This window comes from Candoia aspera, chromosome 3 (assembly GCF_035149785.1).
Source record: "Candoia aspera isolate rCanAsp1 chromosome 3, rCanAsp1.hap2, whole genome shotgun sequence".
Taxonomy (NCBI): domain Eukaryota; kingdom Metazoa; phylum Chordata; class Lepidosauria; order Squamata; family Boidae; genus Candoia; species Candoia aspera.
In genome coordinates this window covers 118,185,326-118,200,889 of record NC_086155.1, presented here as the reverse complement: position 1 = coordinate 118,200,889, position 15,564 = coordinate 118,185,326, and the positions used below count along the sequence as shown (strand labels likewise).

At 37.6% G+C, this 15,564-nt stretch overlaps 1 protein-coding gene across 1 annotated transcript in view; it reads right to left on the bottom strand.

The window, feature by feature from the left end:
- Nucleotides 1-336: 336 nt before the first annotated feature.
- NSUN2 (NOP2/Sun RNA methyltransferase 2) overlaps nt 337-15,564 on the bottom strand; it is a 40,783-nt gene continuing 25,555 nt past the window's right edge. The window contains exons 14-19 of the mRNA XM_063298717.1: nt 13,086-13,178; nt 11,766-11,901; nt 6,627-6,707; nt 4,912-5,050; nt 2,760-2,799; nt 337-2,218 (exon numbers count right to left, since the gene is read on the bottom strand). Of these exons, the coding sequence (XP_063154787.1) occupies nt 1,822-2,218; nt 2,760-2,799; nt 4,912-5,050; nt 6,627-6,707; nt 11,766-11,901; nt 13,086-13,178 (886 nt within the window). The 3' untranslated portion in view covers nt 337-1,821. The remainder of the gene's footprint in view (nt 2,219-2,759; nt 2,800-4,911; nt 5,051-6,626; nt 6,708-11,765; nt 11,902-13,085; nt 13,179-15,564) is intronic.

The window sequence follows — 15,564 nt, the reverse complement described above, 5'->3', positions numbered from 1 at the left end:
AGGGCTAAGTCTTCTTCCAAATAAGCCTCTTCCTTAGAGGCCTTAGAGCATGGCCAGATGCAGAAATTTTATTTAATGAAGGTCAAACCCAGTTTGAGGAGATAAAAGGTGACATTTAAATATATGGCATGATTTTTCTTGAGCGTAGAGAAAATACCTTTTGATCCTTCAATTTTGTTGTTATTGTTACTACTAGTAACACCAGAGGCATAATATCTACAATGCAGGCCCTGGGACAGAAGATTCTTATTGAACCACGTAAGCTTGAAAATCAAATATGAGATGTCAGATTCCTCACCACCATCCCCTTGGCTTTAGTAACAAAGCATACGTCTATTTGATGATGAGGAACTTATTTTATTAGATTTATATCCAGACTTTCATTCAGGAGCTCAAAGCAACATACATAGCGCTCCCTCTTATTTCCCTCCCAAAACCACTCCCTTGTGTGGTGGGTTGAGCTGAGGGAGTGTGATTGCCCGTGAGCTTCTGTGGCTGAGGGTGGGCTTAAACCTTGTTTCCCCATTCCAAGGCCAGCCCCTTAATCAAATCATGGCTTTAAAAGCATGGTACGTTAAAATGGGACTCCAAGCTTTTCACCCAAAAGAAATTCCCACTCTGTTCAGTTGGATGATTCCAAATCAGTGAACTTTTCTTTTTATGGAGAAAGGGACAAAAGTATTAAGAATCAGGTTCCATTACCACCTAAGGACTTTTGAAGAGCTGGCACAATTTCTAATGGTATGTCTTGATCTTTAGAAGTACATGCAAGGCACATAAATAAATAAATAAATAAAAATGGTGAGTTTCACAGAGCTAGCACAATCAATTCTGATGCATCTATACTTGTGTTCCAGGGGTAGGGATTCCTCATCAGATACCCATGCTTGGAAGAGGGGGTACAAAACCCATATTAGAGGGGACAAATCCAATATTAAACTCTGGCATAGGTTTTGGGTGAATACAACAAGATTGAGGGTTTTAAGTATTTCCTCTGAACCAAGACATCAAATGCCTGTACCACCTTGATTATGGTGGTACAAAATCCAGGCAGCCATGGAATGAAGTGATACAAAACTGGTACTCAATCTTAGCATTAATTTGGGTCAAAAGAAAGATGTGATTTTGGTATAAGCTGTAGTTTTCTACAGGGTGTGTCAAGTTACCCTCTCTGGTAACCCAAGGTTACTGGAACAAATCATTATAAAACTTTGGCACAGATTTTGTGTGAATACAGTAGCATTGATTTTTCAGATGTTTCTCTGAATCCCAATCTGAAATCAATTATCAGGATATAAAATCCATGTTTGGGGGAAAGAAAATGGTATAAAACTAATACATAGGTTTCAGATGGAAACTGAATTTTGAGATTCATAGTCACACAGCTCAAATCTAAGCTACTGTATGCTGACAACATAGTTCATTTTCATTGCATGAATTCAGAGGAACAATAACAATTATTAAGAATGTATAAAAGATAAAATTCTCTCCCAAAGAAATCTATTATAAATTATAGAAGAAAATCATAATAAAATTTACATTCATATAGCAATAAATCTATTTAATTTCTACACTGACAAATGTCATTTTAGTGATGCAAAATCCATTGGTAAAAACAGATTCACCAAAGTGATTGCATCAGCGTGTTTATTTAATTAAAATAATTTATATAAAAAAAAGATTGGGAAAAAACTCTTGTAAAATAATTCGGTACCACATTTCTCAGCAACTGAAATAGCTTTTTTATTAAAATTATCTTTAGATGCTTTGCAGCACATAATTATAAAAAATGCACAGGGATAGTCAATGCAAATTGACTTTTTAGTCTTTTTTTTCAGTAATGTCAACATTACTTTTGCTTTGCGTATTTTTGGTATTTTCATCTTTGTCAACGGAAGAAAGGTTTCCTACTATGCTGGCTTCCATTAATTTTTTTTCAGGATGTCCATTCAATTCATCTTCTATTACTGTCGGTAACTGATTGATGTTTTTGGTTTTACATTCAAATTCCATTTCTTCCAGCACTTGTCCCGAAGGGTCTATAGATGCTGCTTCCAACTGACCTTCTAAATTTTCTTCTTTCCTCTTTGCTTTGAATACCTCGAGTCCCATCATTCTCAGGTAATGCAACCTCTCATTCTTGGGCACAAAGGCACGAAGGGATGTCTTGCCAAGCCAACCACACAGCAAAATAGAGCACTGATGGGTTTCTTGTTTGCTACAAATACACAAATACATACACTGTTGCTGCCTCAATTTTACTTTCCTTAAGAGATTTATTAGTAATGTTAAACAATACTATTGGCTCGTGTTAAATACACTGTAATTGGTGGCTGCCACAGCTCAGCAATAGAGCATATATTATGTTATGAAACAGGTTTCAGATCATTTCTCAGGAGATCCAGCTGAAAATGAAACTTAGAGACCTGGGCTAGAAAATCTTTCTACTGAAGAGTTGACAATATAGGACCAGATTATCTAGTGGCCTGATTGCGGATAAGGTAGCTCCATATACGTTATCTTTAATCTAGTTTCCCCCCTCTATTTTTACATGTTTTATAGTCACTTAAAAAGTGCTTTGCTTTTCCTGGATGGTGCTCAAGATTCTGCACACAGCATTTTAAAAAAGGATCCCGGAAGTAACGTTTCACTGAAAGCATTAAATTAATCCTTTCCATGTCTTCTCTTCAGTCTCTGTTCAAAAGGCACCTATACATCCACACACACGTTCACATAAACTGAACACAGAGGTCACTTACCTTGGGTCTGGTTCATATTTCAAGACTATGCTCCCCATAGCTGAAAGAGAGTATAATATTTTAAAGCAACAGATTTATAAAATAAAATTATTATAATACAAAGCACATCCTTAAAGGGCTAATCCATGGCCCACAGTTACTCTCCATGCAGTTTGCTGAACCCTACTATCTTTTCTATCAAAACAGACATCAGATAGTTGTCAGGGAATTATTGATATTCTTGAGCTGCTATTAATAATATTGGGATAGTAATTTTCACCAGAAAGAGGAATCTTTAAATTTCACTACCTCTCATTCCCACAGTAAACTTGATTACTGGGAAGATTACAGTCTCCTTTGGCTTCATCACAAGTGCTAGGAGACAGAGATCCAAATTGCTTCCCACCAGCAACCCCAACATAGCCTATGTTGTTAGGAACATAGATCTGGGCTTTACTGGGGTTAGGCTTTAACCTTCTCTCCCCCCAATGATCCCAATATAACTCTGATTGTGAACTTGCATGCACTAAATTACTACATGACATGGGACCAGGGTATTTGAGGGACTGCCTTACTCCTATCATCTCTACCTGTCCCATTACATTGGGCAGGAGGGCATGCTCTGGGTCTCATCTGCTAGGGATTGTCATCTAGTGGGACCCAGGAAACATGCCTTTTCTGTAGCTTTGCCTGCTCCCTGGAACACCATAGCACCTGAGGTTCAGCTAGCCCTGATTCTGCTCACCATTCAGGAAGACTTGAAGACCTGGCTGCTTTCACAGGCATGGGGAGCAGGAGAGTAATTGAGCCCAGGCTACTGGTAAATGGTATGTTTGGGAGCCACTCTGTGTCAGTCAGCTGGGAATAGTGTTTGTTTTTTTTAAAATATACATAGTACTTATTTTGTATTTTAATTCCTGTTAGCCGTCCAGAGTCACACTGGTAAGATGGGCAGCCACATAAATTGATATAAACAAATACTAGCAGGACAAAGTAAATCTCTCCTCTGTGCCAGCAATTCTACACCTACTATGCATTTAGAAGAGAAGGAAGGGGAAAAACATATGGAGGAAAGCAAAGTAATGTCAGGCCTGCAAGGTAGTCCAGACAAGAAGCATGCCCAGATGAACTAATTTTACTTTATTGCAAGGTTACATTAACAGAATCTTGCAAGTCTGAAAGTACATTTCTCCTATGTTGCTCTACAGCCCAAGAAACTAGAGAGGGTCCCTTCTGAGACGTTTGCCATGCCTACATTCCAGCTGGGGGCTAAGTTGCCTCTTATCTGAATGTTCCCCTAGCTGAGGCTCTTCCCACTATACCATTTCAGGTAAGCCAACTTGGGCCCACCCATTGCCATATTCAGCTCTCCCCTTGCACAGATACACACTCCCTCATACCCAACACTGCCTGGCTTTCACACCTCCCAATTACAACACACCCATTTCTGTTCTATCTTACCAGCTACATTATATGAATAAAGTATCTCCCTATGGGGCTGAAGGATGCCTGAAATATCATTTACTATCAATATCACTCTTTGGATTGCATCACAACTGCACAGAGACCTCATTTTTTAATATTCAGAAGCAGAGAGTCACTTAAAAAAACAAAGAATGAATTTTATTTTATTATTTTATGTATGATTGTACAGATATTTAGGATGAATTAATAATCCAAAGATGAATCCTGCAGCCTTGCACAGGTAACAGTACAATTTCCAAAAAAACCCAATTATTTGTATAAACTGTTTTCCCAATTCATATAAAATTGGTTTGGTATAGATTGTATTTATCAGAATTCTCTTTATTATTATACCCTCCCTTGGAGTAAAAAGCTGAAACTGGCAACAACAGATGTGACCATCGATGTGCCAACAGTCACTTCTCCTGCTATTTGCCAGACTCCATGCCCCATTTGACTTTTATTATTTATTTTAATTTATTTATTTTATAAAAATCATGGGTGGCTACAGCCCACAAGTCATTTAGGCCAAACGAAAAAATGAAAAGTAAAGTTGGGGTAGCAGAAAGCCTCTTGAGAGGTCAAAGAGTTACCTTCTGATAAATGGGTATTTATGAATAGCTGCCATCAACTTTTACCATTGATATAAAAAAGTAAACAGATCTTGAATTTTAAATAGCTCTGTTAGTTACCAGGACTGATCACTTACCCATTCCATTCAATTGACTGCATGTTTCATTACTGAATCTGCTTAAGAATGGGTTTTCTTCTGTTAACAAAATTTTAATATCTTCTATGCCAGCTTTAATAGTTCTGGCATTGATGGAAGGATACAATGTATATATGCCCTGGAATTGAAATACTTGATTTTTAAAATGCAGACATTCCTTTCAAAATTCAAAAACAGAAATCTCTTTTTAAGGAAAGGTTTTCAGCACCTGAATGCAATATAATAGAGACTGGAAATCCCAACACTTTCTGGCTGTGTAATTCAGTATTATGAAATAAAATATACAGTCAATTAATAGACTGTATACATCAACAGAGCAGCCCTCTAACCATACAAAGTGAATTAAAACATCCTCAAACTTGTATTGCTTCCGTGTTAAACATATACATACATACATACATTTATACATACATACATACAAAGTGGTTTGCCTTCCTAAGGCTGAGAGTGAGTGACTGGCCCAAGGTCACCCAGCTGGCTTCATGCCTAAAGTGGGACAACAACTCACAGTCTCCTGGTTTCTAGCCTGATGCCTTAACCACTAAAATGAAGATACTTAAAAAAAAATTCTGACACATACGCTTCTAGAGATTGCCAGGTTACTCTATTCCAGCAATCCCATCCCCCACAAATTTCATAAAAATATACAACAATTTAGGTAGACATGGTATTCTCAACTAGCATGTATTTCTTTCTGATGAAAGCAGCACTTCAGTCCCACTGATTGAAACTACAATCCTAGTCTAACACCTTAAGCACTGTATTTCTATATTTCCATATGCATGGATGGATATAAGCATTGTTAACAGAGAGATAAATTCTACTACAAGTCTACCTAAAGTGTACCACCATCATACACCACAAAAATGGTTAATCTCAAACTTCTCTTTAACAGGAAATCTTATTATGAAGTTTTCCTACTGTTTACGCTAGGGTACTGTTCCAGGAAACTGAAATGATCTTTTGCTGGTTTCTGATGTGGTGTGGTGTGGTGTAGTGGTTAAGCGGATGAATTAGCACTGGAGTGAGTATACTTTAGATCCATCCACAAAAGCTCACTGAGGGACTTTCAGCCAGTCACTTCCTCTCTGCCTAAGTTACCCTATAGGATTGTTGTTTTATATCTTTGATGAAAGGTGTAATAATAAATAAACAAACAAACATTGCCATTTTTAAAGTCTTGCATATGCCCATTTTTCTTTTTTGTTTACAGATAAGTGTTTGTCTTAACCATCAATTTACTATAAGATAACTTCAAAAGAAAACACCAGTTTGAAGCTGTTAAACAAACGTTTATCAGCAAACGTGACCTTATGCCTTTTAGGCCTAAAAATATGCAGAAGATTGTTACTTATATGTAACACTGTGAATGACTACTATACTTATCCTGAATACTTTTAAGTTTTACTTTAAACTGTGACACTTGATGTATCATATTGAATTCCATGGTTTTCATATGTGAGAGAAAGAAAGATATCTGCCAACTATCATGAGTTATACTGCTCTAGGCTTCTTCAAAAGGGCAAAGTACAAATAAAATCAGTAATAGTAAAAACAATGTGATGAAGTAAATGTAAAAACTTATACAGCAATAACACTAAGTCTGTGGACAAATCTACATATTTCAAGGAGAAATTGTTTCCAGGAGGAATTATAGGAAAAATATAATTTAATGACAGTGTATTCATTCTTACCTCCTGTGCTAATCTGAAGGCACAACCAAATTGTTCTCCATCATTATTGCGACACCACACTTTTATTCCTGTATTAATAACCTACAAGGGGTTTTAAAAAGCAGAATATTTCAGCATATTTAAGCATTATAATACTAAATAGTAATTTGAAGCAGTTTAGCACGATGGAACAATATAGCATATATATGTTGATAAAGTGAGACATGAAGTAGAGCAGGTATTTAATAGAGTTACATTAATCACATAAGCATTTATTAAATATATATTCCTCATAAATATTGAAATACACAGAGAAAGGTATGATTCCTCAAAGTAAACTTCAAATGAGCATAGTTTACCAGAAGGTCGTGTGTGTGTGGGGGGGGGAACTAAGGATCCATTTAGGGTCTAACTCTAGGAAGCCACTCAGAGGAAAAAGGACAGTGAAGGCATGCAGACTGGATACTAGTGATTGCCCTCAGTACATCAAAAGTTCCAACAGGAGAAGGGATGCTGGGAGAAAAACATCTTAAGTTACTGGGAAGACTCTGGTTAGTCTGTAAGTCCAAGAAGAATCTTCTATCATCTACCATTTTCCTGAGGAGGAAGAAATGGACATTTTCAAATATCCCAAGCCTATTCTTTCCCCACCCCCCTATATTGGGCATGTGACCTGGCAAGAAATATATCTGCAAACTATCCATAAATAGACTTTTTTTTTTTTGCATGATTCTATGTTATTTGCATGGTATAATTAATACTTCTAACAGAAGTTAAGTGTGCTCTATAAGTTTGTTCATGGATTCTCTCTTTGGCTTTCTGCAACCAAAAGCAGTTAATGTGCCAAGATTCCTTAAAAAAGAGCACTAGAAAACAAACCACATAGGGATAGTGGCTGGTTTGCAGGCCCAGTAGTTGGGAGAGGAACCATTAGGTGCATTTGTGGCTAAGCCACACTTTGGTAGCCAAGATGAATAAACAGCTTGTTATAAAACTCTCACTCTTCCAATAATCATTTGTGCATTCACATGTATATGGGACCTCCTGTAATTACACAGTGTTCCTTAGAATGTTCTACAGATGAGCTGCTTTTTGGCAGCCCCATGGAGAGCTATCTTCACTCTGCATACCTGTAGGATCTATTGCCATTTATCTCAATTCCTTGAGGCACTGTAGGGATATCCTATAAAGTATACAAATGTTTGGGATAAACGGATTGAATGATCGTCTATGCATTCACACAAGGAACCAAAATTACAGATAAATAACCTGTTCTTTTTCATGGTGGCCTCTGTACATCATACATACAGATGGTTTGCAAGCTGAACTCATCAAAGGTGGAGCAGGTATGTCACTGCAGTACAGAAGAAAGCACCTCCTCTTCAAAAACAGCATCCAGCCTAGTATTGGTCCTCCTGAATAGTTTTGCATAAAGGCCATTGGTTGGGATCAAGCTGTCTGTCCATAAACATCAGGGAGTGATATACTGCTGGTGGTATTACACCTGCCCTTAAGAAATGATCCCACAGTGTGCAGCAGAGGAAGCTTGGGCTTTGTTAGTTGAATGGTATCTGTAATCCAATGTACTATTCTTTGTGGAGAGGCAGTTAAGTCTTCCTTAGACATAATTTTTTCTTTGACAATGCATATAAAATAGCAGTTGCAATATCTGTCAGAAAGACTATGCCCTAGACATAAAAAAGTCAAGACTTGCCACACAGCTAATGAATGCAAGGATGCTTCCAACACAGCTGTTGGAGAAGGAAAGTAACTAAGTAAAGTGAATGAAATAAAATACTATATGTCCGATGCAAAGCTGCAGTAGCTGTGTGAATTCAAGGCCAGGAAGTTATGAACCCGACAGTTGCTGCAACAATGAAAGATTGTGAGGTGCGAGAATAAGTATAATAATAGTGGGGAATCTCCTCTGAGCAAGATGTTGCTACTTACCTAAGACTTTGCAGAAATCGTAATTCTGTAAGACCTCTATCTCAAGCATAGAGATACCTGTCTCCTCTACCTTCAAACATTTTTGATTCACCTTAGGAGGGGGAAGCAGTGCCTTGCAGAGCTTACTGATTCACTCCCTCATCTCTAGCAGCACTGTTTGCCCAGCCTCAGCTTGATCTGGAACATATAAGTTGGCTGGTTCTTCTGAGCTTTACTCCAGTAATTGTTCTCTCTTCTCCTCATCTGAGGATTTATCAGAGACAGGTATGACACAGGGTATAGTAATCATTATTAAACTTTGGAGGATATAAAAGTCACTTGGCTCTGGTCATCCACAATATTTGTTCAGTGTAGTGATAAATGACTTTCAACTGAGATATACTGGTGGCTATCTAATTGGTAATACTTGGTAATGGGATGAGAGGAAAGGAACTACTGACATACTGAAGATCTAAGGTGAATTCATATACTTCATCTGAAATCAGCAACTAGGAAGCAGAGACAGTGAAAGGAGGAACAATGAAACCAAAGGCACAAAGCTGTATTGGATCACAGAGCTTCTCATACAAAACTAACCAACTTGATATGAGGAAAAAGTTTTGAGTATTCTCCTTGATCGTCTGAATGCTGCTGGAGTAACATGACATACAACCTATGTCATGAACCTATCATTCTCTAATAGAAGATTAACAGTTTCAGCAATTCAAAGTTGGCCGGGTGAGGGAACAAGACACCACAAGGCTTATGGGAATGATTCTTTATTACTGTAGTGTGTCATAAAAGAACCTCGAAAGCCTGTCAGAATTTCTCTTTGCCCCTCTTATACCAAACAGAATCAAGATGGTTTTTTAAAAAAAATTTAAACATTTCCCTTTTCCAGGACTAAGTTACAGTTTTGCAGTATCTGTCAGTTATCTGTCAATACCTTAACAGTTCCTGCATTCCCCCATCAAGGTAATCACCATACACCTCTACATACTGTCAATATTGATCATAGTCCAGTCAAGCACTGTAATATGAATGGACAGGACTGGAAACAATCCCTGCTTAAATAATATGAGCCTTTCCAGTGAGGAGAGAATACCAAGTACACTAAACAATCAAAATCCAGAGAAACAGTATATTGTTAGGAAGAGAAATATGAGTTGTGGTAATCCTGGAGAACAGTATCTTTACCAGAGGCTGCTTATTTCTTTGGAAACTGAGCTCATTGGCAAGCCCTGTCTAGAAGTGGATTGCTGGAAGCAAGGAACATCTTCCTGAAGGCCAATTATGACTTGAAATGAGTAAACAGAAGGGTGACTTAGCAAGGTGGCAGAAAGTGGCAATGACACCAATGTTGGGTCCTTTCACTCTGCACAGGATAAGATTTTCTTCTTTATGTAATGTGGAGATATACTTCTTTACGTAGGATCTATCTGGGGCTATTACCAGTAGGGTAGGTCAAACCGTACTTCAGGATCAAAACTGTTGGTACCAGTGCAACCAATGGCATTCATTCATCCAAATCTATCAGTTCAACGGCTGAAGTTATCATTATCACAATGGACATCAAAACTGTGGTAAATGTTAATGCCTAAGGTATTCTACCTTAAGGTGTTTATGGGCAGCTTTAACCGGTATTGATATTGCAACATGAGATACTTGAAGAGCCTATTCCCAAACCAGAGTTCAAACTTGAGAGGAATTTTTGCAGCAGGTCTATGTTGTAACATTTTGAAAACAGTGAAACTTCCTCTGAAGCACAAAAGAACACAGTCAGTGTCTGATTCAAGGGGGAAGTTAATTCCTGCGTTTAACACATTTTCTAAAAGAAGCCTTCAAAATCATAACATACCCAGAGGCATTGCAAAACTGTAGCACTAAGGTAACAGATAAAATAAGGTAACAGATAAAATAGTTTTTAAGGTAGACTCTAGCATAAAACAAAATAATGAAGTAAAATACAGACTGTATCTCAACCGACAGAGAAGGTTGTTTGAGATGCTATGCCATTGTACTGATAAAATAATACTTGAGATAAATGGCATTAATGTCCTAACAGCCAGGAACCACGCTGAGACAAGGAATAGGTCTCTAGTGTTTTATTACTGCTACATTAGACAGAAAATCCTAACAAACTGAAGAAGCGTGGGAAAAACCCAGACAGAGAAACCCCAAAAGTTAAGGCGGGTCTGATCTGTGTCTCTTTGAATGGCTGCTCAACTCCTCAGTACTACGCATGTGTTTTCCCCCCTGGATAGAGGCCCCCTCCTGCTCACCATAAGTACTCATGACAATTAAGTCCTATTTATTTATTTATAGTACTTATAACCCACCCCAATCCCAGAGGATTCTGGGCAGCATACAAGAGCAAACAAAAAGAAAAATGCAATGTATTTAAATAACGAAATCCAAATCAATATCAAAATCAAAAAATTAACCATAAAAGAAAGGCAAAGATAGGTGCTCACATTCAGTCAGCTGGGACTGAAAACAAGTTGGAATAAAACAGTTTTAATCTGATTATGGAATTGCACCAAGGTAAGGGTTCCATATGCAATAGCCTCATGTGGCGCAGAGTAGCAGGCAGCAGTATTGCAACCGAAACTCTCCCCACGACCTGAGTTCGATCCCAGCGGAAGCTGGATTCTCAGCTAGCCGGCTCAGGTCAACTCAGCCTTCCATCCTTCCGAGGTCGGTAAAGTGAGCGCCCAGCTTGCTGGGGAAGGTGACGACTGGGGAGGGCAATGGCAAACCACCCCGATATAGTCTGCTAAGAAAACGTCGTGAAGCAGCGTCCCCGCAAACGGTCAGACATGACTCAGTGCTTGCACAGGGGACCTTTCACCAGGGGTTCCATACACTTCTCTGGAAAGAGTATTCTATAAGGTGGAGGAACTAACTGAGAAGACTTGCTTTCTGTTGGGCACGCAGAGCACAGAGGGTATTCTCTGTACCCATTAATAAGCAACTCAGCTCTAAAACATTTAGAGGATGCCTGCAGACACACACACACAAAACTGTATGAGTAATGTACAGAGAACACAAGAAAAAATATGTCCGCGGCATGCTTAGTTACAACTGCACTAAAATTGATAGGGAAAAGTGCACCCTTTGAATCAAATGAAAGGTCGTAACAAGAAAGCTATTTTCAAGAGAAGATTCTCAACTCCTCTTAACAGCATTTTGAATAAGGATTCTTACTGAAAACAGAAACACAAATCAAACCTTTAGCTTTTCACTGTTGTTTAACAGTACATCCCGTATCTCCTTGGAAACCATATACACCTGCCTTTTCTTTCCTTCTTGAGTACGAGTTAACAAATTCATCTTAGGGAATGAAGGATCCAGTGCATAAAAGCTCCTGAAAATAGTTACATGTATTAAGTACAATCATCCCACTGCAATTTTACATAACATAAACAGTTCTGTGTATTTTTTTTAAAGAAAAACTGTAAAACCTTGATTTTAATGGAACTTATCCAACGGTAATTGAATGAGTAAACACAGTATATTTAAGATAAGCTTCAATATACATTTTACTTTACTGGGAATCATTTTCTTTCTACTCAAAATCACATGATTTGGATTCAGTGAACATAAAGAGAAAATATAGCATACTATTACATGAAACTAACAGTGCAGTATCACAAAAAATTGGAGGAGAGGTGATATTGCAATACAGTGTAAAAATATGGTGACCAACTCATCAGAAAAGATGCATAACAGAAGTTGCAGTCTAACATACCTGGAAGACACTATGTTGAGAAAGGGTACTTTTGCTGGCTAGAAAGATCTAACAATCGGTTTGTCCAAATAGAAGGTCTTATCTGATACGTATTCTACTTTATCAGAAATGTTCTTTCTGAGAACAAATAATGCTTTTTGGATACAAAGCTATGATCCAAAAAAAAATATCCTTTTAGAAATATTGACATAACCATTTAAAATTTTGTTATCACCCCATAGGATTTCAAATGCACAAATACATACTTATGCATTTTAAACATATTGGCTTACGTAGTTTTGTTTGTATATTTGTCCTTTATTATGTTTTTTACTTTTGATGTTGTGTTGATGCTCTATTTAAAAAAAAATTCCCCTAGGAATCACACAGTTAACAGGCTGCATTTTATGTGAAATAAATAAAAATAGTAGGGCTGTGGGAAGATTTTGATTTAATATATATTTAAAAGACGATCAAGCCATCTTTAGATGTCAACCATAACCACACAGCATGTATCTCCAGAATTTACTTTAGTTTCCATCAGACTATCTATTTACTTATTTATTAGATTTCTATCCTGCCTTTCATTCAAGGAGTTCAAGGAGGCTTATACAATACTCCTGCCTATTTTTTGCAACCATCTTGTGAGGTAGGTTGGACTGGCCCAACATCACCCAATTAACATACTGCATATAGAAATACTTCATGTGCCATTCTATTTTATTTTAAGATCTTAAATCTTATTTAAATCTTATTTAAATTCTTAAATACTAGAATTTAGCAAGGAGACCATTATATGGAAAATAAAAAATACATCTTACTGAATAGGAGGAAACAAAGGATCTTCTTCAGGAAGAAAAACAAATGGATCTTCTTTATATCCAAAAAGCTTCATTTTTTTAGATGGTGGTGGTCTACAAGAAAAACAGAAATTTCCATAGCTCACTATTTTTCTGGTATTGTTAAATTCCTTCCTTTTCCCCACCTCTGCAATTTCAGAACATTAGTCACTCATTTCAATCAATAGAGGATGGCCGATATTCTCCACAGTAAGCATACATATTCAAGCCTGAGTGTACTGAAGTTGCTTGATCCAGCAGGTTTAATTATAACATTTTTTCATGGTAACTGACAGCAATATAGCACTTCAACCATGGATCTCGAATCTTTTTCCATGGTATTAGGAAATGCAGAACAATACAGCCATGTAATATTGACATTAGTTAGTTACAGATTTTTCTATTAAAACATGGCTTTCACGTAACACTGAGTATCTGAATACATCACACCAGATCTGTTTATTCAATTTGTGTGGGTCACTTTATCCAAAAGTTCTTTTAACTACGTCAAGAATCTTCCAAGAGTGCAATGAAACACATGACATGTGGAAATTGGAGGATACATGAGAGATAAATGTTTTTTTGGTTCCATTTTAAGACAATGGCTATGTTCCTATACAGGTAGTCCTCATTTAATGACTGCCCTGGACAGCAACTTTTTGCAATTACAATGGTGATGAAAAAGTAACTTCGCGACCAATGCCCACATTTACAATCTTTGCAGAGTCTCTCTCTCAATCACAGGTTCACCATTATAGTCAGTCAGTATCTGGTGTCCTGTGCCTGACCTGGTTTTTTTTTTATTCCCCCACCCCAAAGCAGAGACACTGCTTAAACAAACTATCTCTTCCTGAGCTGCTTTTCTCAGTAGTGCCCTATAAAAAGTGCTATGAGCAAAATAACAAGCTCAGCTCTATGACCTTAATTAGCCCAATCACAAGCTGCTGCCTGAAATTGACAAGAACCCAATCAGTTTCACACTAAAGGCTTTTGTTTGCCTCCTAAGAGGCTCCTGGCTAGGCAAACAGCCATGCTAAGGCATCCCTTTCAATGTGTAGTCCCCTTTGTGTGCCTGCTTACTCTCACGTAATCGCTTCCTTTCCAAACAATGTAAATACAAACATCAATTCTCTTCTTGCTAATTATCCTAGCACTGGGGTGAGCATTCCAAAGGACAGGGGAGTGAGGAAAAAGAGCTACAGTACAAGATTTGCCCTTTTATCCGGCTTCCTCTTGAGTCAGGTTAACCTTCCCCACTGTTTGGGCTCACCTGGCTGTTTGGGGTCGTATCTTTCTAATGCTGTAAACAAAGGAAAAGCTGAAGTAAAATTGTCAGCACACTTGCAGTCATGATTTTTCATTTAGTGACCACTTCACTTAAGGACCGAGTTGCCAGTCCCAATTGCGGTTGCTAAACGAGGACTTAGTGTATAATGCTAAGCCAGAATTTTTAATTGTGGTTTTTGAACAAGCTGGAATCATGGCTTGATTGACCAATTCTTGGTTGGTTCTAGCAATTTCTTCTGTAATACCTTTTAGTGTCCAAAGCAGTCTGGTAAAAATGAAAGGCAGTTCTGGCACGTGTTTGTGAAGTCATTTCCATTTATCATACGACATGATTTCTGTCTGTGTATTAACAAAGATTTTGTAGGGTGGAGCTCAGTGTGCATCTATGGCAGCTTTGTGTTTCTGATGTCTGTCTCTATCTCCTCTTGGTGGTGATGATGGAGAACACAGGGTTTATTTCATGGAGTTTAGTCTGTTTGGGAGGCATCTCTTTATGCTTATGGGGTGTGAGTATTGCCTATGTGTCTTCCAAACTTTTTGCCTGCTTTTGTTATGGGTTTGTGTTTCTTGGGACAGGGTTGTATGTATGTGGCTTTTGGACAGGTTGTATGTTTGCCAGCATGCATATTACTGATATTATAAATTTATATAATAATATAAATTATTACTGAGTATTATAAATTACATTAGTTTCCTTGGGCACACTGTTGACTTGTTTGGTATGTGGTTTGATGTTTAGAGATTCAGAGAGCCCCACCTTTGCCTTATGCTATGGAGCAGCTGGTGGTGGAAAGAGGACGGTTGTCAGGGCAACTGAAAGAAGATATTTTATCCTGAAGAACAGAGCCTTTCTTAACTCCTCTTGTTCTGCATTATTTGGACTGGGCAAGAGACTAATAAATAAGGAATCAGCCAGAATCTGGGTTCAGACATGTAGATAAAACAAATCCTAGTTCAATGTGGCAAGTAAAGTATATTCATAGTCTGGTTTCGCCAAATCATTCCAGTTATGTGTTTTGTGCACAGGTCTTGCTATTTCAATGCCATTAGCTCAGGCCTATTGCATGTATTGCATGATCAAATAATTTAAAATATGCTTCATCTTTTTATTAGAAGACCAAATTCTTTTCAAAAAGCTATACATTAAGAACATACCAACTTAATAATTCTACGA